Source organism: Cervus canadensis, chromosome 33 (assembly GCF_019320065.1).
Source record: "Cervus canadensis isolate Bull #8, Minnesota chromosome 33, ASM1932006v1, whole genome shotgun sequence".
Taxonomy (NCBI): Eukaryota; Metazoa; Chordata; class Mammalia; order Artiodactyla; family Cervidae; genus Cervus; species Cervus canadensis.
This window is the reverse complement of record NC_057418.1, coordinates 9066716-9091305: the sequence shown is the minus strand read 5'-3', so window position 1 is coordinate 9091305 and position 24590 is coordinate 9066716. Positions and strand designations below refer to the sequence as shown.

Sequence of the window (24590 nt, the reverse complement as noted above, 5' to 3'; positions counted from 1 at the left end):
TCGGTGATGCCATCCAACCATCTCATCCTGTCACCCCCTTCTCCTCTTGCTTTCAACCTTTCCCAGCATCAGGGTCTTTTCCAGTGAGTTGGCGCTTTGCATCAAGTGGTCAAAGTATTGGAGCTTCAGCTTCAGCATCAGTCCTTCCAATGAGTATTTAGGGTTGATTTCCTTTAGGATTGACTGATTTGATCTCCTTGCTGTCCAAGGGACTCTCAAGAGCCTTCTCCATTTTAGTATACCCCAAATTCCTTTTTCTGTTAGGTTTCTGTTACTTAGTTTAAAGAAACTTACTTAGTTTAGAAGAGACTCTGTCATTGGTCTTCTATGTAAAAATCTAATAGAGAAAACTATTACTTCTATATTACATAAGACTGTATCCCTGAATATACTTCTTTCTTAGTAACCACAGAAGGAATGTTTTTCTAAGAAAATACAGTTCAAGTTTAGGGTGTGATTTGTGTGTGTGTGAATTTTGCATAATAGGTTCAGCTCCACAGACATTTCATAGGTGTTTACTTGAGAATGAGTGAAAGTTGCCAAAAATAGATAATTTACTGTTCTTGGTAGCTTTATCATTTACTCATAATAAAACTCAGCTAACTGTTTCATACCTAACAGAGCCAGCACTGCGCTATACCACTGCAGCATCACCTACACGGCTCTGCAAGCCAGCGAAGACCTCACAGGTAGACGGAATCTGAGAGCAGTGACACTGCTCATTCTAAGGTTTCAGACCCAGAAATCTGGTCTTATCAGTATATGCAGAGCTCCTCAGAATCTGGGGTACCTGCTCGGAGTAAGCAGTCCTACAAAAAGTTGACCTATAAACTTAAATATCTTATAATGAAAAGTGTACGTCTTCAGCTGCCTGAGCACTCAAGACCACTCTTCCTTTTAAATATTTACCTGCTACCTAGGTCAGTGATCACAGAGTCATAGGGTTTGAATGGGTTTAAAAAATGCTTTAGAGACTTCCCTGGTGGCCCAGTAGAATAAGATTCTGTGCTTCCAATGTAGGGGGCATAGGTTTGATCCCTGGTTGGGAAACTAAGAATCCCATGTACCACATGGTGTGGCTGGAAAAATTTTAAATAGAAATTAATTAATTAAAATACTGTATGCCAGTTTTGGGGAAAAATGATCAATTTCCTCTACCCCACGGGAGATTTCATCTTATAATAATTGGTAATAGTTAACACCTATTTCAGAGAAGGCAATGGCAACCCACTCCAGTACTCTTGTCTGGAAAAGCCCATGGACAGAGGAGCCTGGTGGGCTGCAGTCCATGGGGTCGCTACAAGTCAGACACGACTGAGCAACTTCACTTTGACTTTTCACTTTCATGCATTGGAGAAGGAAATGGCAACCCACTCCAGTGTTCTTGCCTGGAGGATCCCAGGGACGGCGGATCCTGATGGGCCGCCGTCTATGGGGTTGCTCAGATTTGGACACGACTGAAGCGACTTAGCAGCAGCAGCAGCAGCACCTGTTTAATTATGATTAGCAACCAGCATACTGAATCCCCAGTACTGTGCTGAGTGTCTTACATGTTCATTGTATTTAGCCCTCAAAACCATCCTATAACACAGACGCTAGTATTATCCCCATTTTAGAGAAGATTCTAGTTGAGGCTTTCAGAGATCAAGCAGTGTTGCCAGCCTTACACAAATGGAAACACTGGAGCTGAGATTTAGTCCAGGCTGTCAGAATCCCACGTCCCAGTCAGTTTTACTGCCTCCTTTTAATGACTGAGATTACTAATATCCTTTAGATGTAGAGTATGTCCCTTCGCAATTTCTGGATTTAAAAAAAAGACGTTCTTCTTTCTCAGGTCTCTTTTTCTCTAAACTCCACATTGTTACCATTTTTCTCTAGTTCCCTACTAGACTGATGATATATGCTGGTTAACCTTCACTGGACTTGAGTATTATTTGTGTGTCTGTTTAGCAGCAGCTTTTCAAGTCATTTATTTTATGTTGACTTTGACTAATTTCTTTTTTCAAAAGTGACTTTTTCTTGGTCTTATCCCATGAGTTGTAGGCAATTCCTTTCTTTTGCTCCTCCAGTCATATACGTTACTCTTCAGAAGTGTTTATTATTAGATTTCCTCTGGAGTAAATTACTAATATGAGAATTATATGTATGGGTATTGTTATTTATAGAGATAATTATATACCTGCAGTTCAGAGTGTGTCTGTTAGATATGTTAGTGTTCCAGTACAGAATTTTAGTGTTTACGTTAAGTTTATCGAGGAGACAAACTTTTCTCCTGTGAAGAGACACGGGCAAATACCTGTGGGCCCTCCAGAGTCTTGTTCGTCAGTGCCTTTTCTTTTAGCAAGTTAGATTTACCAAAGTCATGTCACTGAGTCTCTTCATTTTACACTCTTCCCAGCTCATTGGAAAAAGTGCAGAGTGACACCTGCATGTGATAGGTTAAAAAACACTCTCCCGGATGTTGATTTTGGTTTTGAAAGGATTAATAGTTGAATGTATTAAAAAGAACTGATATCTTTAAATGAAATTATGAATATCTCTTTACTTATTTTATTGTATTTCTTTCAGGAGGTGATACGAGCCTGTGCAGCAAAGGTGAGTGGGTTTTTATTACCAGGACAACAACTTCAGGTTCCATTGTGAGGAACCAGAGAATTGAAATGTAGCATTCATAGATTTAGTAGAACTTTTGAAAAACTTCATCTGATACCTGTTTGTTACAATTGGGGTTGAATTTATCAAGGAATCATAATACTGGAACCAGAGAGTTTCGCAAGTAGCTTAATATTTTTGAAGACTTAAGAATATTAAGGAATTGGGATGTATCAATACTTTTAGTAAAGGGTCAGGAAGATCATTTCCTTCTCTGAGAAAAATACAATGTGATACTTTATAGGTAAGAGACACCAGCACAGTTGCAGTGTGTGAAGGGGGCATGAAGTGTGTAAGCCTTGAAATGAATGGAAGCTGTGCGCATATAGTAATAATATATTGTGTTCTGGATTATTTGTGCCTTGTTTCATGCTTCCTTTCCCATTTAACTATGTAACAGTCCTGAGAGACAGGTTAGAGATGATTGCTATTCCAGTTTTAGAAAGGAGGGAACTGAGGTTGAGAGAGGTTTAAGTGATTTGCCCAAGACCCCGAAGTCAGTCTGAAAACGGAGATTGATACGAAGAGGCTCTTGATTGGTAAACAATTGCAACTAAACTATATCTGAGTGGCTTTCAACCTAGCAACTTTCTTTAGCTTTCTTCCTTTTACAAGCAAGGTTATTTTATGTACAAACTTCAACTCAGTTATCAAGAAAATAACTTTCATTTAAAAGAGTTGGAATGACACCACCTGTCCATTCTTCCCTCTTATTTTTTCCTGTACGTTTTAAAAATTCAGGTGAATCATGAGATATCCGTTTATTTGTCACATATGGTTATATATTGTCACGAAGTAAAAGGGTGAGGTCTCCAGAAGGGAAAGAATTAAAGTGGTATTAGTACAGTCAAAGCCTGCTTTATGTAATGTCAGTGCAATAGAAATACTGTCTTTACTCAGCGGACCCCTCCTACCATGTGGCAGGTGCTTAGAATACAGAAGTTAGTAGGCTATTGTCTCGTTCCACATGAGGCATCTCGTGGAGGAAATGTGTCAGAAAACACTAGGCTTATCCCATCACTGAGCTGTCCAGTATCAGTCAGGACCCATCACTTTTTTACCTAATTATCACAAGTCAACAGGAAATAGAATAGAGACAAGGGGAAGGAAGATGGGGGGGAAAAAAGAGAACAAACTTTATTCTGACTTGAGCTGCAGATGTTCAGGAAACTTGTTCCTGATAGCAATGATTGGTATAATGATTGTAGCTCCAAGATTACTAAATGTTCTTAAGTATGTATAGGGTATAAAACTGGAGTCAAAAAATAGTTTATCCTCTTGATTAGCAGTTCAGAGCAATTTCTCTTTATTTTTACAAATATGTTATGTACCCCTCTTTTGTAATGCTGTCTGAATGTCCAAAGAGTGAAGTGTTCTGCACATATTTGGCAAGGCTTTATGGAGAACATCCTCTGCTAATCTGGAAACTTCCTGAGGGTGGAGGTCCCTGTCATTCATCTTTGTGTTCCTAGTACTTAACAAAAAGTAGAATAAATTATGATTGAAAATAAGACATTTTTGGAAATCAGTCAAGGTATGGAAAGATTGGGCTTCCCAGGTGATGCTAGTAGTAAAGAACCTGCCTGCCACTGCAAGAGACATAAGAGATGCGGGTTTGATCCCTGGGTCAGGAAGATACCCTGGAGGAGGGCAGAGCGACCCACTCCAGTGTTCCTGCCTGGAGAATCCCATGGACAGAGGAGCCTGATGGGCTGCAGTCCATGGGGTCACAAAGAGTCGGACACAACTGAAAAGACTTAGACGCAGTAGCAGGAGCATGGGAAGATTAACCTACTAAAGTCTTTAGTTATTTTCTTTTTTTATGACAGTTTTATTGAGATATAATACACATCCCACAATAGTCATGCTTTCAAAGTATACCGTTTACTGGGTTTTATCATATACATAGAATTGGCAACCATCACTACTGTCTCTCCAAAAATAGAGATTATTCCCTCCAAAAAGAAATCCCATTTTCTCTCAGCAGTCATTCTTCATTTCTGGGTAAGGACAGGCACACACACGTACACACACACACCCAAACAAAGCACTCAAACTCCTGGTAACCAACAGGAGTGGTTTATACTTTCTGTCTCTATATATTTGCTGATTCTGGTTATTTTATATAAATGGATTCATACAATATATGATCATTTATTACTGGCTTTCTATAGCTTAGAATAGTGTTTTCTTGAGTTCACTTGATAAAGAACTAATCCTGTCCTGCGAAAGTTCTCATCTAGATATGAAACTGGCATGCTGAAGGAGCAGAAAGAAGACCGCTAATCTTAAGGGGGATAGTGAGCAAGTGGGGAAGAGCAGTGTTTCATGACAAGATGGGGAGAAGCTCAGGAGATCAGGCCTGCCTTTGTTTTTTTTTTTTTTTTATTTAGGGAAATCCTTAATCCAACTGCACAGCAAAACAGGTTAAAACAATTTAAAAAATTCACTTCGGAGCAAACCAGATCCGGATAGATTGCTCTAGAGAGCTGTTTCCTGCATGGTTTTTCTCCCCAGTCATTGTCCACAGGCCTCTGAGAGGACGTAGGAATATGCAGGTGCAGACTCAAGGCCCGGCTTCATCTCCAACGTTGTGGAACAGGCCTGCCTTTTAAACGGTCTTGTAAACGTGGTAATGTAGAGGAGGAAAAGCTTTACCTTCTGCCCTTATAGGTTCTGTGACTGGTCTAAGGGTTAAATTGGCATAGACAGATTAACAGGAGAAAAAAATGCAATTTTAATTTCATACATATGTGAGCCCCAGAAAGATATGGGATGCCAAAGACTGCCAGGCAGCTGGGGCTTACATACCATCCTGAGCCTAGAAAAGGGATGGAGAAGTCTGACGCTTCTGGGGCGGAAGGCAACTCAAGGGAAGGTAAGAGGAGGAACTGGTTGGCAGACATAAGTCTCTCAGGTGAAAAAGTTGTCCCTAATGATAGATGGCTCTTTTCCTGGTATAGACCCCCATTCTAATGTCTGTTTCTCTTATGAAAGATAGCTTCCACTTTGTGTTCAGAATGCCTATGTTTATAGTTTCTCAAAGTAATCCTTATGCAAAAGAGGCACATTTTCTGGTGGCATAGTCTACTATCCTTCAGTAAGGAGTTTAGGATATTAATTAGAGAAACAAGTGACTGAGATCTGAAGCTGGAAAGAACGTGAGAATGGATTCTAAAAGGCGAGTAATAGTCTTCAGTTCAAGGAAGAGGAGATTGTGGCCTATACTAGGATGGTGTTACAAGATAAACTGAGGCATATTAAACATTTTAGGAAGGTTTTCTTTGAGCAAAAATCAATTTGAATTGATTAGGGCCAACCCTAGGATCATTTAGAAGCTTTTCACCAGCAGGAGCTGGGGAAAGACTCCTAGAGAGAAAAGGCAGAAGCGAAACAAGGAAGTTACTGATTGGCTATAGTTTAAAGCCCAGTTGGCTTTTGGGATTAGTTGTCTGTAGGTTTCAGTGTTGAAACCTGGAAGTATTTACAGGCTTAGATTTTTGTTTGCTTATGTGATCATAGGCCACCTGGCATTAAAGCCACTTCAGTATAATCCTTGAATTGGTTTAAGAGTTGTAATAATGGGAGTGCAAGCAGTGGACAGATTTGGGATATATTTTAGAAGTAGATTCAGCACAGCGTGGTGATGGATTAGATGTGGTGTAAGTGAGAGAATGAGAAATTAGAAATCACTTCTGTGTTGCTGCTTTCAGCCACCGTGTAGATGCTGGTAGAGCTTTTTAATGAGATGAGGACTACTGGAATGGAGTTTTCTATATGAATGTAGCTGAGAAGTAGGCAATTGGATATTTGAGTCTTGAGCTCTGGGGAGAGCTCAGGGTAAAAGCCATATTTGTTCTAACTGTCAGATTTGGTGAGATCACCTGGAGAATACCTGAGACCCTGAAGAAAGTATGTCAGGAAATCTCCCAGGAAGCATTTTAAGAAAGAGAAGTGATAAATAAGCAGTCACATGCTATTGAGCAAATAAGTAAAACAAGGACAGATAATTGGCAGGATGATGTCCTTTGGTTTCCTAGATGAGTGCTGTTTCAGTGAGTGGCTGAGAGAAAAGCTCAGTTCAAGAGGGTTGAAGACAGAATGGGAGTCGGCAAAGCAGAGACTGTAGGCCATTCTTCTAAGAAATTTTAACTGAGGAGCAGAGAAGCAGCAACTGGAGGAGAACATTAGATGGACAATATTAAACTATGTTTATTCGCTGCTGGGAATAATTAGTGGTGACGGAGAAATTGATAACGTCCCATGGAGGTGGTTATTGCTGGACTCAAGTCCTTGAGGAAATGAGAGGGAATCAAATTCTGAAAGCCAGTGGAGAAACTGGCCTTTAAGAGAAATGAGCATTCGTCCTCTCTGATAGGCACATAGGTAGAAACTGTGGGTAGATGCTCAGATAAAGATTTGATGATGGGAAGATAAAAAGGGTTCTCATCTCATTACTTCCGAGACAGTAATTGGTAGTAGAAGTCTTCCATTGCTCTCACATAAACTTATAATTTCCAAATTTCCTTGCTCTTTCCTTTGGTTAGAGCTGGGTTGAAGCATATCAGAAATGGTATTGCCTGGAGGAATCTCTTTCCATTAAGCTTTGTATGATTCGTCACAAATGGGATTAATCTGTTTTTCTCATGTTCCCAGACATATTGATTCATACTTGGCATGTTATTTAATCGAGTTTATTCTGCCTTAAGTTATAATTAATTTTGCCCTATATTCTCCAGAATAAAAGTATGAATTCCCTCAGGGAGGAGCAGTTCTATTCTTACTTTTCCCTCATCTTCCTCTCCTCTCTTCCTTGTCTCTGTTTTTTTAGATTTTACATGGTATTGTTTCCAGCTCTGATCTTTACATGTCTGAATTTCCATACTTCTCTGTAAGTTTCTTGAAAGCAGAGGACTTTTATCTTTTTTTCAATTGTTAATGTCATCTACACTCAGTTCAGTTCAGTCGCTCAGTCATGTCCCAACTCTTCGTGACCCCATGAACTGCAGCACGCCAGGCCTCCCTGTCTATCACCAACTCCTGGAGCCTGCTCAAACTCATGTCCATCGAGTCGGTGATGCCATCCAACCATCTTATCCTCTGTTATCCCCTTCTCCTCCCACCTTCAATCTTTCCCAGCATCAGGGTCTTTTCCAATGAGTCAGCTCTTAGCATCAGGTGGCCAAAGGACTGGAGCTTCAGCTTCAACATCAGTCCTTCCAATGAACACCCAGGACTGATCTCCTTTAGAATGGACTGGTTGAATCTCCTTGCAGTCCAAGGGACTCTCAAGTCTTCTCCAACACCACAGTTCAAAAGCATCAATTCTTTGGTGCTCAGCTTTCTTTATAGTCCAACTCTCACATCCATACATGACCACTGGAAAAACCATAGCCTTAACTAGATGGACTTTTGTTGGCAAAGTAATGTCTCTGCTTTTTAATATACTGTCTAGGTTGGTCATAACTTTTCTTCTAAGGAGCAAGCATCTTTTATTTTCCTGGCTGCAGTCACCATCTGCAGTGATTTTGGAGCCCCCAAAAATAAAGTCTGTCACTGTTTCCACTGTTTCCCCATCTATTTGCCATGAAGTGATGGGACCAAATGCCATGATCTTAGTTTTCTGAATGTTGAGCTTTAAGCCAACTTTTTCACTCTCCTCATTAACTTTCAAGAGGCTCTTTAGTTCTTCCTCACTTTCTGCCTTAAGGGTGGTGTCATCTGCATATCTGAGGTTATTGATGTTTCTCCTGGCAATCTTGATTCCAGCTTGTGCTTCTTCCAGCCCAGCATTTCTCATGTTCTACTCTGCATATGAGTTAAATAAGCAGGGTGACAATATACAGCCTTGAAGTACTCCTTTTCCTATTTGGAACCAGTCTGTTGTTCCATGTCCAATTCTAACTGTTGCTTCCTGATCTGCTACTAGATAAATAAAAATGCAACCAAGCTAAGATTTTTTGAGGATTGCTATAAAGGTGAAGGAATGATCTATATTTTAATATATTGTGGAACATATTCATTGAAATAGAAAAAGGCTTATAAAAGAAACAGAGCATCCAAAGAAAACAACTTTTAAAATCTCCTTTAAAAACAGTATTTTGACAACATTTGGAAGACTGGCTCAACTGTAGGAGTAGTGCAAGCTATAAGCAGCCATAAAAAGAAATTACAGAATTTCACTACTGGGTATCTTAGAAAAAACAGGAAAAATCCTTTTTTTAAGAAAGACCAGTTTTCCTCCTATCTCTCTTATTCTCGTATTCCCAGAGCGCTCCGACCCTTTGATGCCAGATGTCAAATGGGGGGAGGGGGTGGTGGTGGGATTTCCCTCACCAAGCAATCTGGGACACTAGCTGGGTGTCCTGCAGTTTAACTCAGCTCTGACACTGTCTACCTAGAAATAGCGTCAGTTCAGTTCAGTTCATTTTCTCAATTGTGTCCAACTCTTTGTGACTCCATGGACTGCAGCATATACCAGGCCTCCCTGTCCATACCAACTCCTGGAGCTTGCTCAAACTCATGTCCATCAAATCGGTGATACCATCCAACCATCTCATCCTCTGTCGTTCCCCTTCTCCTCCTGTCTTCAGTCTTTCCCAGCATCAGGGGCTTTTCCAGTGAGTCAGTACTTCTCATCAGGTGGCCAACGTATTGGAGTTTCAGCTTCAGCATCAGTCCTTCCAGTGAATATTCAGGACTGATTTCCTTTAGGATTGACTGGTTGGATCTCCTTGCAGTCCAAGGGACTCTCAAGAATCTTCTCCAACACCACAGTTCAAAAGCATCAATTCTTCAGCACTCAGCTTTCTTCACAGTCCAACTCTCACATACATACATGACTACTGGAAAAACCATAGCTTTGACTAGACAGTCTTTTGCTAGCAAAGTAATGTCTCTGCTTTTTAATGTACTGTCTAGGTTGGCCATAGCTTTTCTTCCAAGGAACAAGCGTCTTTTAATTTCATGGCTGTGGTCACCATTTGCAGTGATTTAGGAGCCCAAGAAAATTAAAGTCTGTCACGGTTTCCATCATTTCCCCATTTATTTGCCATGAAGTAATGAGACCAGATGCCATAATCTTAGTTTTTTAAATGTTAAGTTTTAAGCCAACTTTTTCACTCTCCTTTCACTTTTATCAGGGGACTCTTTATGTCCTCTTCATTTTCTGCCATAAGGGTGGTGTCATCTGTGTATCTTAGGTTATTGATATTTCTTCCAGCAATCTTGATTCCAGCTTATGCTTCATCCAGCCCAGCATTTTGCATGATGTACTCTGCGTATAATTTAAATAAACAGGATGACAAAACACAGTCTTGATGTACTCCTTTCCAATTTGGAACCAGTCCATTGTTCCATGTCCAGTTCTAACTCTTGCTTCTTGACCTGCATACAGATTTGTCAGGAAGCAGGTAAGGTGGTCTGATATTCCTGTCTCTAAGAATTTTCCAGTTTGTTGTGATCCACACAGTCAAAAAGATAGCATCAGATCCTACAAATTAAAGGCTGAATCCCACAAGACCACCCATCTTCCACACCCGCTTCAGGAGCCAACTGCAAGTTCAGGTTACTTGTGCTGTTGATCAATCAGCTGTAAACCGAGATTCCCACCACTTTCTCCTTGGGTTTGATTAATTTGCTGAAACAGCCTACAGAACTCAAGAAAAAACAGTTTACTTCCTATTTACCAGGTTATTATAAAAGGATATGATAAAGGATACAGATGAACATCCAGATGGAAAAAATGCATAGTGTGAGATACTTGGGAATGGGGGTGGGTGTGGACCTTCCTTGCCCTCTCTCTGGGCTCAACAGTCTCCCAGCATCTTCACATGGTCACCATTGTGGAAGCTCTTCAAATCCCATATTGTTGGGATTTTTATGGTGACTTCAGGGAGGCGTGGTAGCTGTGAATTCTATTTCCAGCCCCTCTCCCCTCTCTGGAAGATGGAGAGTGGGAATAAACATTCTAAGCTTCTAATCATTTCTTGATCTTTCTGCTTCTGTGGCTGAGTCCCATCTAGAAGCCCACAAAGAGTCACTTCCCTAGAACAAAAGACATTCCTATCATGTAGGAAATTCCAAGGGATTTTAGAGCTCAGTTTCGGGAACCAGGGCTTTCCTGGTGGCTCAGACAGTAAAGAATCTGACTGCAACTCAAAGAGACCCAGATTCATTCCATGGGTCAGGAAGATCCCCTGCAGAAGGGAATGGCAACCCACTCCAGTATTCTTTTTTTTTTTTTAATTTGTTTCTTTATTGAAGGATAATTGCTTTACAGAATTTTGTTGTTTTCAGTCAAATCTCAACATGAATCAGCCATAGGTATACATATATCCCCTCCCTTCTCAACCTCCCTCCCATCTCCCTCCCCATCCCACCCCTCTTCGTTGATAGAGGGCCCCTGTTTGAGTTTCCTTAGCCATACAGCAAATTCCCATGGCTATCTATTTTACATATGGTAGTGTAAGTTTCCATGTTACTATTTCCATATATCTCACCCTCTCCTCCCCTCTCCCCATGTCCATAAGTCTATTCTCTATGTCTGTTTCTCCATTGCTGCCCTGTAAATAAATTCTTCAGTACCATTTTTCTAGATTCCGTATATGTGCATTAGAATACTTTCTGTCTCACTTCACTCTGTATAATAGGTTCTAGGTTCATCCAGCTCACCAGAACTGACTCAAATGCATTCCTTTTTATGGCTGAGTAATATTCCATTGTGTATTTGTACCACGACTGCTTTATCCATTCATCTGTCAATGGACATCTAGGTTGCTTCCATGTTCTAGCTATTGTAAATACTGCTGCAGTGAACAATGGGATACATGTGTCTTTTTCAACCCTGGTTTCTTCAGGGTATATGCCTAGAAGTGGGATTGCTGGGTCATCAGTTCAGTTCAGTCACTCAATTGTGTCCGACTCTTTGCGACCCCATGGACTGCAGCATGCCAGGTCTCCCTGTTCATCACCAACTCCCAGAGTTTACCCAAACTCATGTCCATTGAGTCAATGATACCATCCAGCCATTTCATCCTCTGTCATCCCCTTCTCCTCCTGCCGTCAGTCTTTCCCAGCATCAGGGTCTTCTCCAGTGAGTCAGTTCTTCACATCAGGTGGCCAAAGTATTGGAGTTTCAGCTTCAACATCAGCCCTTCCAATGAATAAGGACTGATTTCCTTTAGGATGGACTGGTTGGATGTCCTTGCAGTCCAAGGGACTCTCAAGAGTCTTCTCCAACACCACAGTTCAAAAGCATCAATTCTTCGGCGCTCAGCTTTCTTTATAGTCCAGATCTCACATCCGGACATGACTACTGGAAAAACCACAGCCTTGACTAGACGAACGTGTGTTGGCAAAGTAATGTCTCTGCTTTTTAATATACTGTCTAGGTTGGTCATAACTTTTCTTCGAAGGAGTAAGCGTCTTTTAATTTCATGGCTGCAGTCACCATCTGCAGTGATTTTGGAGCCCAGAAAAATAAAGTCTGCCACTGTTTCCCCATCTATTTGCCATGAAGTGATGGGACTGAATGCCATGATCTTAGTTTTCTGAATGTTGAGCTTTAAGCCAACTGTTTCACTCTCCTCTTTCACTTTCATCAAGAGACTCTAGTTCTTCTTCGCTTTCTGCCTTAAGGGTGGTGTCATCTGCATATCTGAGGTTATTGATATTTCTCCTGGCAATCTTGATTCCAGCTTGTGCTTCATCCAGCCCAGCGTTTTTCATGATGTACTCTGCATATAAGTTAAATAAGCAGGGTGACGATATACAGCCTTGACGTACTCCTTTTCCTATTTGGAACCAGTCTGTTGTTCCATGCTGGATCATATGGTGGTTTTAGTCCTAGTTTTTTAAGGAATCTCCATGCCGTCTTCCATAGTGGCTGTATCAGTTTACATTCCCACCAACGGTGCAAGTGCAATCCCTTTTCTCCACACCCTCTCCAGCATTTATTGTTTGTAGACTTTTTGATGATGGCCATTCTGACCTGAGTGAGGTGATATTCCGTTATGGTTTTGATTTGCATTTCTCTAATAATGAGCGATGTTGAGCATCTTTTCATGTGTTTGTTGGCCGTCTGTGTGTCTTCTTTGGAGAAATGTCTGTTTAGGTCAGTTTTCCACTTTTTGATTGGGTTGTTTGTTTCTCTGATCTTGAGTTGTATGAGCTGCTTGCATATTTTGGAAATGAATCCTTTGTCATTTGTTTCATTTGCTGTTATTTTCTCCCATTTTGAGGGTTGTCTTTTCACCTTGCTTATAATTTCCTTTGCTGTACAAAAGCTTTTACATTTAATCATGTCCCAGTTGTTTACTTTTGTTTTTATTTCCCTTACCTCTAGGAGGTGGGTCATAGTGGATCTTGCTTTGATTCATGTCCTTGAGTGTCCTGACTATGTTTTCCTCTAGGAGTTTTATAGTTTCTGGTCTTACATGTAGGTCTTTAATCCATTTTGAGTTTATCTTTGTGTATGTGTTAGGAAGTGTTCTAACACTCTTTTACATTTATCTGTCCAGTTTTCCCAGCACCATTTCTTGAAGAGGCTGTCTTTACCCTATTTAATATTCTTGCCTCCTTTGTCAAAATTCAGGTACCCATAGTGCATGGGTTTATTTATCCACTCCAGTATTCTTGCCTGGAGAATTCCATGGTAGGAGGTTACAGTCCATGGGGTTGCAAAAAGTCAGACACAGCTGAGCGACTAACACTTTAACTTGCAATTTCAACTACAGGAACCAGAGTCAAAGAGAAAATAGAAGAACAAAAGATGCTCCTAGTGCTCTTATCACTTAAGAAATGACAAAAGTTTTAGGAGTTCCATGCTAAGAACTAGGGCCAGAGACCTATATTTATATATTTTTCTATTATTTCATACCCCTGTTTCTAGATTTAAATATGGGTTTTGAGTTTCTTACTTTTAAGCCCATTATTCTATAATTCTTATCATTAAAAAGTCACTTACATTTGAAAAGTCTTGAATATAAACACCACCTTAAATGTGGGTAAGATTTTAAAACATGCCCTGCTTTCATATGTATTAATGAGTTTGACTTCTGTGTAGTTCTAATAAGTGTTATACCAGCCGTTTACTAAACAAATGTGTATAAACAAAACTCGTCCCTTACCCTCAAGATTATAGTCTCATGGATGATAACTTACTAGGTGAGCATCCTGAAGTACTACCAGTGCCCTGATACTAGAAGATGTGGGAAGAGTGGGGAGACAAAGAAGGAGGTCTGTCTGGTCAACAAAGGTCAGTCTAGTCAAAGCTGTGGTTTTTCTAGTTCTCATGTCTGGATGTGAGTTGGCCTATAAAGAAACCTGAGTGCCAAAGAATTGATGCTTTTGAACTGTGGTGTTGGAGAAGACCTTGAGAGTCCCTTGGACTGCAAGATCAAAGCAGTCAATCCTAAAAGAAATCAGTCCTGAATATTCACTGGAAGGACTGATGCTGAAGCTGAAGCTCCAATACTTTGGCCACCTGATTGGAAGAACTGACTCATTGGAAAAACCCCGGATGCTGGGAAAGATGGAAGGCGGGAGGAGAAGGGGATGACAGAGGATGAGATAGTTGGATGGCATCACTGACTCGATGGACATGAGTTTGAGCAAGCTCCAGGAGTTGGTGATGGACAGGGAAGCCTGGTGTGCTGCAGTCCATGAGGTTGTAAAGAAGTTGGACACGACTGAGCGACTGAACTGACTGAAAGGAGGAGGAGATAAGTTCTAATGGGAAAGTCTGAAAGACTTTTCGTGCCTGATGTAAGACTTGAGCTTAGGCTTGGAGAAGGAGTCAATATCGAAAAGGAAGATCGAGCCAGGAGGGAAGCACATTCCAGGAAACAGGAAAGGCATGAACTGAGTCACAGAGACATGAAGCAGTGTGGAATGTCTGGGGAGCTATATGCAATCTGTTGCAGCTGGAACATAGGAGATGGAGCAGTAAAGTTGGGAAGCTAGTGGTTGTTATAATATAGAAAGCTTTGTTTGCCGTACTAAAAAATATGGATTTTATCCAGTGGGACAGTTGATGATGGGTTTTAAACAAAAGTGTTGCTCAATCAAATTAGCATTTTAGAAAAATCACGCTGGTAGCAATATAGAAGAAGAATCAAGAGATGGGAAAACAAATCTGGAGACTATTGCAGTAGCAGCACTGATGCTGCTGGTAGAGAAGGAGTGGGATCCGATGCCAGAGCGGCTGACTGCCTGAATGAGCAACTCTGTGTGGAGTGTGAGGGCGCTGTCTAGGGTGATGCCCATCTGTCTGGCTGGAACAGCAGAGTGGGTGATGAGAGCGTTCCCTGAGGAAGTGGACGGCATAGGAAAGGTTCGTTTGGTTCTGAACTTACTGATCACAAGAGTTTTAGATGAAAAATTCATCAGCATAAAAGGCAGATGAAGCGATGAAAACATACATCTTTGCCTGGTATAACCGTGTGGTGTGAAGGAAGTAGAGAGCCCAGTGAGTCTAGCAAGCAACATGGAGAAACAGTGGCAGGATCACCAACAGAAAATGGTTTCCCAGAAACAGGAGAGTGATTGACAGTGTCAGAGATCTCAGAGCCCGAGTGAATCTGCCAAATTTGATCACTTGAAGTCCATGATGACTTTATTTTCAGATTTAGTGTTCTGATAGATATAAGCTTTGTTGTAGCTGCTTGAAAGTGAATGGCTGAGCTATATAGATAGCAGTTATTGGCTGTTTTTCAAGAACTTTAACTTTCAATCAACGTTAAGGAAATTTATGGAATGATAGTAAGAATTACTTGTTTACTGTGTTGTAGTAAAGTGAAAAGAGTAATGCTTATAGCCTATAGACAAACAACCAGTAGAGAATTTGGAAGAGCCTTAGGGATAGCCACGTGGAGAGGGAAATGGCAACCCACTCCAGTATTCTTGCCTGGAGAATCCCATGGAACAGAGGAGCCTGGCAGGCTGCAGTCATGGGTTTGCACAGAATCAGACACAACTAAGCATGCATGCACAGATATTCAAGGGGACAGTTGGGGGTTAATTTTAAATGGAAGAGTACCTCTTTATCTGGGCTTCCCTGATAGCTCAGTTGGTAAAGAACTCGCCTGCAATGCAGGAGACCCTGGTTCGATTCCTGGGTCGGGAAGATCCCCTGGAGAAGGGAAAGACTACCAACTCCAGTATTCTGGCCTGGAGAATTCCATGGACTGTACAGTCCATGGGGTCTTAAAGAGTCAGACATGACTGAGCGAATTTCACTTTCATCTGTTTATCTGATACTGGAAGAAAAGAGAGGAGGACAGGTGTAAGAGGTATGTTCTTGGAAGTGAGGATTTCTGGAGGTTCAGAACCAAATTCTCTCTCTGGAGTAAGGAAATATACTGAGAGAGAAAAGAGGTGAAGGTTTGTATTGTAGCATGCATCAGGTTAATTGGCTTTCTCTGAGGCATATTACTGCTTGGTAAGTGGTTTGAACCAGTACTAGATCTTAATTTTGAGCTTTACACAGGGGAATATATTAGTAATCTTTGAACCACCAGGCCTTATACTCAAAAAATCTTGATTAAATGTTACAAAATAAGACATTGTGATGACTGATCCCCCTTTGAATTCTGGTTTAGTTAATACTGTAGGGGTGAACTAATTTGAGGAGAGATTTTCTAGCTCATTACCCCACTGTAAAAATTTTTCTTTAACAGTAACAATGTTTCTTCCTAATCCCTCACTTCATTGTCCCAATTTATAAGGGCAGTATCTGGGACCTAGAGAGATCATGTTACATTTCTCTTTATGACATCACGGCCTACTCATTTCTTAGGTTTTACTAACCTCGATATCACAGAAATGTAAACTGCTTTTAGAACTTATGAGGTGTTCGGATAACTGACTTCAGATAACTTGAATCTCACTTTGGCTCAAGTTTTCTGTTTAACTTGTTTTGTAATACTGGGATTTTAATTTTTACAGCAGACATATAATTTGCAACAAAAAATTTCCTAGGTGCTGGTTTTAGAAGTGTCTTCAAATTAAAGTGTTATCTGCATTGTTGTTCAAATTTAGTTTTAAAAAAATAGATGTCCAGAAGAAGGGGGACACATTTGTTAACATAAGTGTATAAACAGTGTTAATATCTTTTCTGTTATCATTAAAAGCAAGTTTGAAGTGTCTTCACAAGTTGAAACTTTGAAAACAATTCTTCAGGTGAATAAAGCATATAAAGTCAGCTAAAACGATTAGACTTGTAAGTATATGTGGAAATGAGTGTTACATATCTCCCAATGGTTTTACAATTTAATCACTAAAATGTAAACTGTTGCTAGCCTGTTTAGCTTTGTGCATTCAACTTCAGGTTAGAGCAATGACTTTTTTTAACATGAAAATTAACCCCTCCTAGAGAATTGGTATTTGCATATTTTACTCAAAACTGTTTATACCCTGAAAGAGCAGGCAAAACAGTTTTTGTGATTAACTTGGCAGTTCTAGGTGGTTGTTTTTTTCTTTTCTTCCATTATGAATTTTATTAAATTTTTATGCTTTGCATTTTCCACAGTATGGAGGTATTAAACTGACTTTGGCAGACTGTGGTTTTTGCATGAAGCAAGCAGAAAAGTGTTTTGTAAAAAGAAGATAGATTGTTGTAGGGTAGACTATCTTAGCCAACCTTTCTGTTGTTGTAAAATTATTAAGCAATTCTTTTCCACAGCATATGTTTCAAAAATAGATATTGCTTCACTCTATATAATGGTTGTTATTATTTTTCTTCCTTTAAATGAACTAGTGAATATGTGTAAGCTCTCTTTGAAAATACTTTGAGTTCTAATTTCAGATCACTATAGTGATTAACAATTATCCCATACTTTAGAAACTGAGTTATCCTCCCTGTTATGTTGCCGCTCATCACTTCACGAGCATTTGAATAGTTTCTAAAGATATGTCAAGAGAGGGCAGAAGTGTAGAAATGCTTAGAAAAAACATGTAATTATAGATCATAGTTGAATTTTTTAAAACAGCATTTTACTTAGAAAAAGTGGCAAGTCTTTCAGTTTGAGTGGAGCCATTCAAGTATCCTATTTGAGCTTTCTTGGTATTCATTTTTTGCTTTAGCACAAGTTATTTTCTGAAGAGGAAGACTGAAAAGCAAATTTGTGTGTATGTGTGTGTGTGTGTGCACATGTGCGTGTCCAGCATACACCTGTTTTTTTGCACCAGATTTCAAAATGCTATGTTTGATAGGTAGGATTAAAATTTTCAAGAACACAGAAGTAAAACTGAAAAATGATTCTAAAAAAGAGAAGTGAATTAAATAGTTAAGTGATAAATATGACATTGTGTATATAGTACTTCCATATAAAAGCACAGCATTCTGAAAATTTTACTGCATCATCTTACTGCATTACATATTTCTAATTACCCTTGCTTGTAGTGATGTTAATAATAATAACTAATATTTATATAATTTGTATAGAACTTTAGGGTCCCCTTTGGGAGCATACTATGTTTAATCTATTTCATTAATGTTATTTAGTGCTTTAAGGTTAGCCTGTGTTTTAATACCAATTCGTTGTTACTAGTCTTCAAGCACATTTCCTTTGAAGTTTATTTTATTATCTCCATTTAAAGTTGGAAAATGAAATTCAATGATCTTAGGTGATTTCATTGTTACTTTAGCTGTTGTATCAATGTAAATAGTCAACTTTAATTTTGGTCACTGTTTAATAATGGCTCCTTATAGAATTTTTCTAGCTGGATATTTTTTCTTAGCATTGATGTAATATTTGACCCCATCTAGTAACTACTTTGAAAAATATTTTTATTTTTCATAAGATGATACCACAATAGTTTAGGAACCTTAGAGCTATATTCACACATGATCTTAATTGACTTTTTCACAAAAATATCTTTCTTTCAAAAGAAAAACTTAATCTGATATACCATTTACTGTCACTATTTGAAAGAAGAGAAGCATTTACAAATATTATGTAAATAATGAGTCAGATAAAGGGCATGTAACCACAACCCAGTACTGTTGTTCTATGTATAGAACATCAAAAGGGAATTTTTAAATACTAATACAGTGGAAGTCCTCTGTGTAGTTTTGATTATTTCAAAAAAGAGAGAGAAAGAAGCTACTTTCCTACACTAATATTTACATACCATAAACTGTCATTTTTAACCATTTGTTAATTAACAGATTACTTTTTTACAGAAAATTAGAAATTTAAACATTTCCATTTTTTCAAAATTCGATCACATTTTATCATGCTTTCTGAAAGTGATAAAAAATAATAAGATGTAATGATTGATTTATTAATAATGAAAAAGAGACTAGATCGCTGCTGAAATTATCTGAATTGCAAGAGGAACTTACTAATTTACTAAACATTTAAGCCTTTTTCTGTGAAGTGTATTTTTCATACACTTACAATGTTACAATGTAGTTACAATGTTGCACTTGTTATGCATTTCATTTCATTTGAGTACAGACCATTGTACTTGGACAATTATAGTAGAATTTTTGTGCTGTAGAACATTGTATTTACTTATAGAAATTTGCTTGTTCATTCTTTGAGTTGTCTTTTGAAAACTGTCTTAAGAATAAAATTTTTTGATACAGTAGAAACTATTTCACTTGGCAAGTTAAGTTGCAATGTGTTATCTATGTCACCATGATACATATAAATATGAACATTACAGGTGTTTTCTGTACAGTATCTGAAAAGGAAGTACCTGTTCTTTCAAAAATGCTAAGGAAATGTGGATGTGAAACATTTTAAAACTCTTTCTTAATTGAAGCAGTCAAGGAGTCACTTATTTTTTGCATTTTTTTTTTTTGGCATAACTTTTAAGACCACTCTAAGATACTAATAAAGTCAGTTCCATGATAAGCAAACTTGTTTTCAAAGTAAGGCAGATTGTAAAAACTGTGGAGTTTTGTAAACTCTTAAAAACTAAGCATATAAATCATTGTCAATCCTTTTGACATGTTCCCCGGTTTGCATCGTAAGCAAATATTTCTCATCCACTATTTGCATCAGTAACCCAGGAAATTACGCTTTCGTTTCTGATTTGCCTTTCCTATTACAGGTCAACAAAAATCTCTCATTCAGTTCGACATCAGCCGCCTCACAGCAGTCTAAGTCAAAACAATCAAACATGCTGGACGCTCATCAGATTCTGCGTCAGTTTGGTTTCACTCAAACCGGTGAGCTCCTTTCTTACTTTGACTATTCTGTAAATGTTCAGATTCTATTTTTTAATGGATGTCATGCATTTCACTTCAGAAGTACTGCTCATAACGTTAAAACGGTCAGTTTTCACACTTGGTGAATTATATTCCAGCATTTTTTTCTTTAAAAATTACTACATTATTTCAAAAGCAAATTTGAATTTGGTAACTTTAATGGTAGAGACTCTCATCCTCTATTCTTGTGAGCAAATAATAATTGAAAAGTCACAAAACATGAGATTTAAATCTGATTCAGTTTCCTTTGGGTAAAGGAACCGTAGTTTATGGATAATCAGATTTTATAATTCATTTCAAAGAAAGTCCAGGTAAAATGCATTTTGGTAGAAACAGGATGCATCCTGCCAAAACATCACGTTTCTTCAAAATTGGAAAATTAACAAAAATGCAAAGTAACTAGTTATTAAAATGTATATCAATCACAGAGTTGAAACAAACTATACAATTGCAAATTTTTAGGCGAATATTTTAAATTAATTTGAATAATATTTTCAAAGAATCTCAAAGAAAAAGCATCGAGGTGAGAAGTGTGTATTTTTGGTATTGAAAGATGTCTGCTTCTAACGTTAGCTTTTGGTATTTTATAGTATTTTTTTCCTACTATGGAAACCTTTCAGAAAGATGAGAGAACTGAGAGTCACAGAACAGGTGTTCTTGACAGAGAGGAGAAGAAGAAACCCGAGCTTGAAAAGATCAGCTTAATTTATTTAGAAATTTAGGAACAATATTACTTTTCTACTTTGAAGGTATTTGGAGTTTACATATGAAGTTAATGTAATATCACTGAGTTACATGTTAGTTCAGTTCAGTCGCTCAGTCATGTCCGACTCTTTGCGACCCCATGAACCACAGCATACCAGGCCTCCGTGTCCATCACCAACTCCCAGAGTTTACTCAAACCCATGTCCATTGAGCCGGTGATGCCATCCAACCATCTCATCCTCTGTCGTCCCTTTCTCCCCCTGCCCTCAATCTTTCCCAGCATCAGGGTCTTTTCAAATGAGTCAGCTCTTTGCATCAGGCGGCCAAAGTATTGGAGTTTCAGCTTCAACATTAGTCCTTCCAATGAATACCCAGGACTGATCTCCTTTAAGATGGACTGGTTAGATCTCCTTGCAGTCCAAGGGACTCTCAAGAGTCTTCTCCAACACCACAGTTCAAAAGCATCAATTCTTCGGTGCTCAGCTTTCTTTATAGTCCAGCTCTCACATCCATACATGACTACTGGAAAAACCATAGCCTTGACTAGACGAACCTTTTTTGGCAAAGTTATGTCTCTGCTTTTTAATATACTGTCTAGGTTGGTCATAACCTTTCTTCCAAGGAGTAAGCATCTTTTAATTTCACAGCTGCAGTCACCATCTGCAGTGATTTTGGAGCCCAGAAAAATAAAGTCTGCCACTGTTTCCCCATCTATTTGCCATGAAGTGATGGGACTGAATGCCATGATCTTAGTTTTCTGAATGTTGAGCTTTAAGCCAACTTTTTCACTCTCCTCTTTCACTTTCATCAAGAGGCTCTTTAGGTCTTCACTTTCTGCCTTAAGGGTGGTGTCATCTGCATATCTGAGGTTATTGATATTTCTTCCAGCAATCTTGATTCCAGCTTATGCTTCATCCAGCCCAGCATTTCTTATGATGTACCCTGCATATAAGTTAAATAAGCAGGGTGACAATATACATCCTTGATGTACTCCTTTTCCTATTTGGAACCAGTCTGTTGTTCCATGTCCAGTTCTAACTGTTGCTTCCTGACCTGCATATAGGTTTCTCAAGAGGTAGGTCAGGTGGTCTGGAATTCCCATCTCTTTCAGAATTTTCCACAGTTTATTATGATCCACACAGTCAAAGGCTTTGGCATAGTCAATAAAGCAGAAGTAGATGTTTTTCTGGAACTCTCTTGCATTTTCGATGATCCAACAGATGTTGGCAATTTGATCTCTGGTTCCTCTGCCTTTTCTAAAACCATCTTGAACATCTGGAAGTTCACGGTTCCTATATTGCTGAAGCCTGATTTGGAGAATTTTGAGCATTACTTCGCTAGCATGTGAGATGAGTGCAATTGTGCAGTAGTTTGAGCATTCTTTGGCATTGCCTTTCTTTGGGATTGGAATGAATGAAAACGGACCTTTTCCAGTCCTGTGGCCACTGCTGAGTTTTCCAAATTTGCTGGCATATTGAGTGCAACACTTTCACAGCATCATCTTTCAGGATTTGAAATAGCTCAACTGGAATCCCATCACCTCCACTAGCCTTGTTCATAGTGATGCTTCCTAAGGCCCACTTGACTTGACATGCCAGGCTGTCTGGCTCTAAGTGAGTGATCACACCATCGTGAGTAACTGGGTTGTGAAGATCTTTTTTGTACAGTTCTTCTGTGTATTCTTGCCACCTCTTCTTAATAGCTTCTATTTCTGTCAGGTCCATGCTATTTCTGTCCTTTATTGAGCCCATCTTTGCATGAAAGATATCTCTTGATATCTGTAGTTTTCTTGAAGAGATCTCTAGTCTTTCCCATTCTATTGTTTTCCTCTATTTCTTTGCATTGATAGCTGAGAAAGGCTTTCTGATCCCTCCTTGCTATTCTTTGGAACTCTGCATTCAAATGGGTATATCTTTCCTTTTCTCATTCGCTTTTTGCTTCCCTTCTTTTCATAGCTATTTGTAAGACTTCCTCAGACAGCCATTTTGCTTTTTTGCATTTCTTTTCCATGGGGATGGTCTTGATCCCTGTCTCCTGTACAATGTCACAAAACTCTGTCCATAGTTCATCAGGTACTCTGTCTATCAGATCTAGTCCCTTAAATTTATTTCTCACATCCACTGTATAGTCATAAGGGATTTGATTTAGGTCATACCTGAATGGTCTCATGGTTTTCCCCACTTTCTTCAATTTAAGTCTGAATTTGACAGTAAGGAGTTCATGATCTGAGCCACAGTCAGCTCCTGGTCTTGTTTTTGCTGACTGTATAGAGCTTCTTCATCTTTGGCTGCAAAGAATATAATCAGTCTTATTTCAGTATTGGCCATCTGGTGATGTCCATGTGTAGAGTCTTCTCTTGTGTTGTTGAAAGAGGGTGTTTGCTATGACCAGTGGGTTCTCTTGGCAGAACTCTTTGCCCTGCTTCATTCTGTACTCATAGGCCAAATTTGCCTGTTACTCCAGGTGTTTCCTGACTTCCTACTTTTGCATTCCAGTCCCCTATAATGAAAAGGACATCTTTATTGGGTGGTAGTTCTAAAAGGTCTTGTAGGTCTTCATAGAACCGTTCAACTTCAGCTTCTTCAGCATTACTGTTGAGGCATAGACTTGAATTACTGTGATATTGAATGGTTTGCCTTGGAAACGAACAGAGATCATTGTCGTTTTTGAGATTGCATCCAAGTACTGCATTTCGGACTCTTTCGTTGAGTATGATGGCTACTCCATTTCTTCTAAGGGTTCCTGCCCACAGTAATAGATATAATGGTCATCTGAGTCAAATTCACTCCTTCCAGTCCATGTTAGTTCGCTGATTCCTAGAATGTTGACGTTCACTCTTGCCATCTCCTGTTTGACTGCTTCCAGTTTGCCTTGATTCATGGACCTAACATTCCAGGTTCCTATACAATATTGCTCTTTACAGTATTGGACCTTGCTTCTATCACCAGTCACATCCACAGCTGGGTCTTGTTTTTGCTCTTTCTCCATCCCTTCATTCCTTCTGAAGTTATTTCTCCCCTGATCTCCAGTAGCATATTGGGCACCTACCGACCTGGGGAGTTCATCTTTCTGTGTCCTGTCTTTTTGCCTTTTCATTCTGTCACATGTTACAGTAGGAAAATACCTGGATCAAGAGCTCTTATGTTCAGTCCTGGCTGTGTCTTTCATTATCCTTGTTATCTGCAAAAGTTAGGATCTTCATTTGAAAACTGGGAATGATGTTTGCATTATATATTGTTGAAGATCAAGTCACAAAGCACGTATGAAAACACTCTATAAGCATTAGATACTTTGTGAATGTAACATATTTATATTGTAAACATGATTAGTGTGTACACTAGCTTTGAAAAAATACTTTGAGTTCTAATTTTAAGTCACTCTGGTAATTAACGATTGTCCCGAACCTTAGAAGTTTTAAATTTCTCGTGTGTCAGATATTTGCCATAAGTTTGAGCAGTAGTTTTGCTCTTCTTGTGTATAGTGGAGGGCATAGCATGTGTGCTTCCTACAGATGTATTCTCTGCACCCTCGCTTGACACTTGGTTTGCCTTCAGACCACGTCATTTTAATGAGTAGGAGGGAGGAGGGAATCTGGCTCCACCACTTGACGCCTATCTTTCTGCTGAGGTCTAAAATTGTTCCTGGAACAAATCTTGCCTTCCACATTTCAGGATTAAGAGTGTAAAACGTAAGTCTCATCAAGTTAGCAGATTGATTAAAGTTCATTCAAGTAGTGTCTTAAGTTTATCGGCCAACAAGGTGTAGATAATAGATACAAAATTCTTTCTTTTTCTGTAAACGGAAAGAGCAGAGAGGATAAATAGGAAGGCTTTGAAATGGAAGAGTGATTACCACTCTAACAGATAAAAGTTAAAGATAAAGAATAAAAGGAAAACCAGATATGATAAAGGCAAGCTTTGCAAACTTCACAATTTTACCTTGGATTCACTTCATTTACCTTCAGCTTTCATGGTCGTATAAGCCTTGAGTGGGACTTTAAATCTTGCATATC

General features: G+C 39.1%; 1 protein-coding gene and 1 non-coding gene across 9 annotated transcripts in view; one reads left to right on the top strand and one right to left on the bottom strand.

Annotated features, from left to right (window-relative positions):
• AHI1 (Abelson helper integration site 1) overlaps window positions 1-24590 on the top strand; it is a 209137-nt gene that overhangs the window by 82340 nt on the left and 102207 nt on the right. For all 8 annotated transcript variants that reach the window (XM_043456928.1, XM_043456931.1, XM_043456929.1 and 5 more), the window contains 2 exons: window positions 2569-2595; window positions 19717-19834. In XM_043456928.1, the coding sequence (XP_043312863.1) occupies window positions 2569-2595; window positions 19717-19834 (145 nt within the window). The remainder of the gene's footprint in view (window positions 1-2568; window positions 2596-19716; window positions 19835-24590) is intronic.
• On the bottom strand, window positions 5140-5247 carry LOC122434251. Its single transcript, XR_006267321.1, has one exon. It is a non-coding gene; the product is annotated as a small nucleolar RNA SNORA73 family (small nucleolar RNA).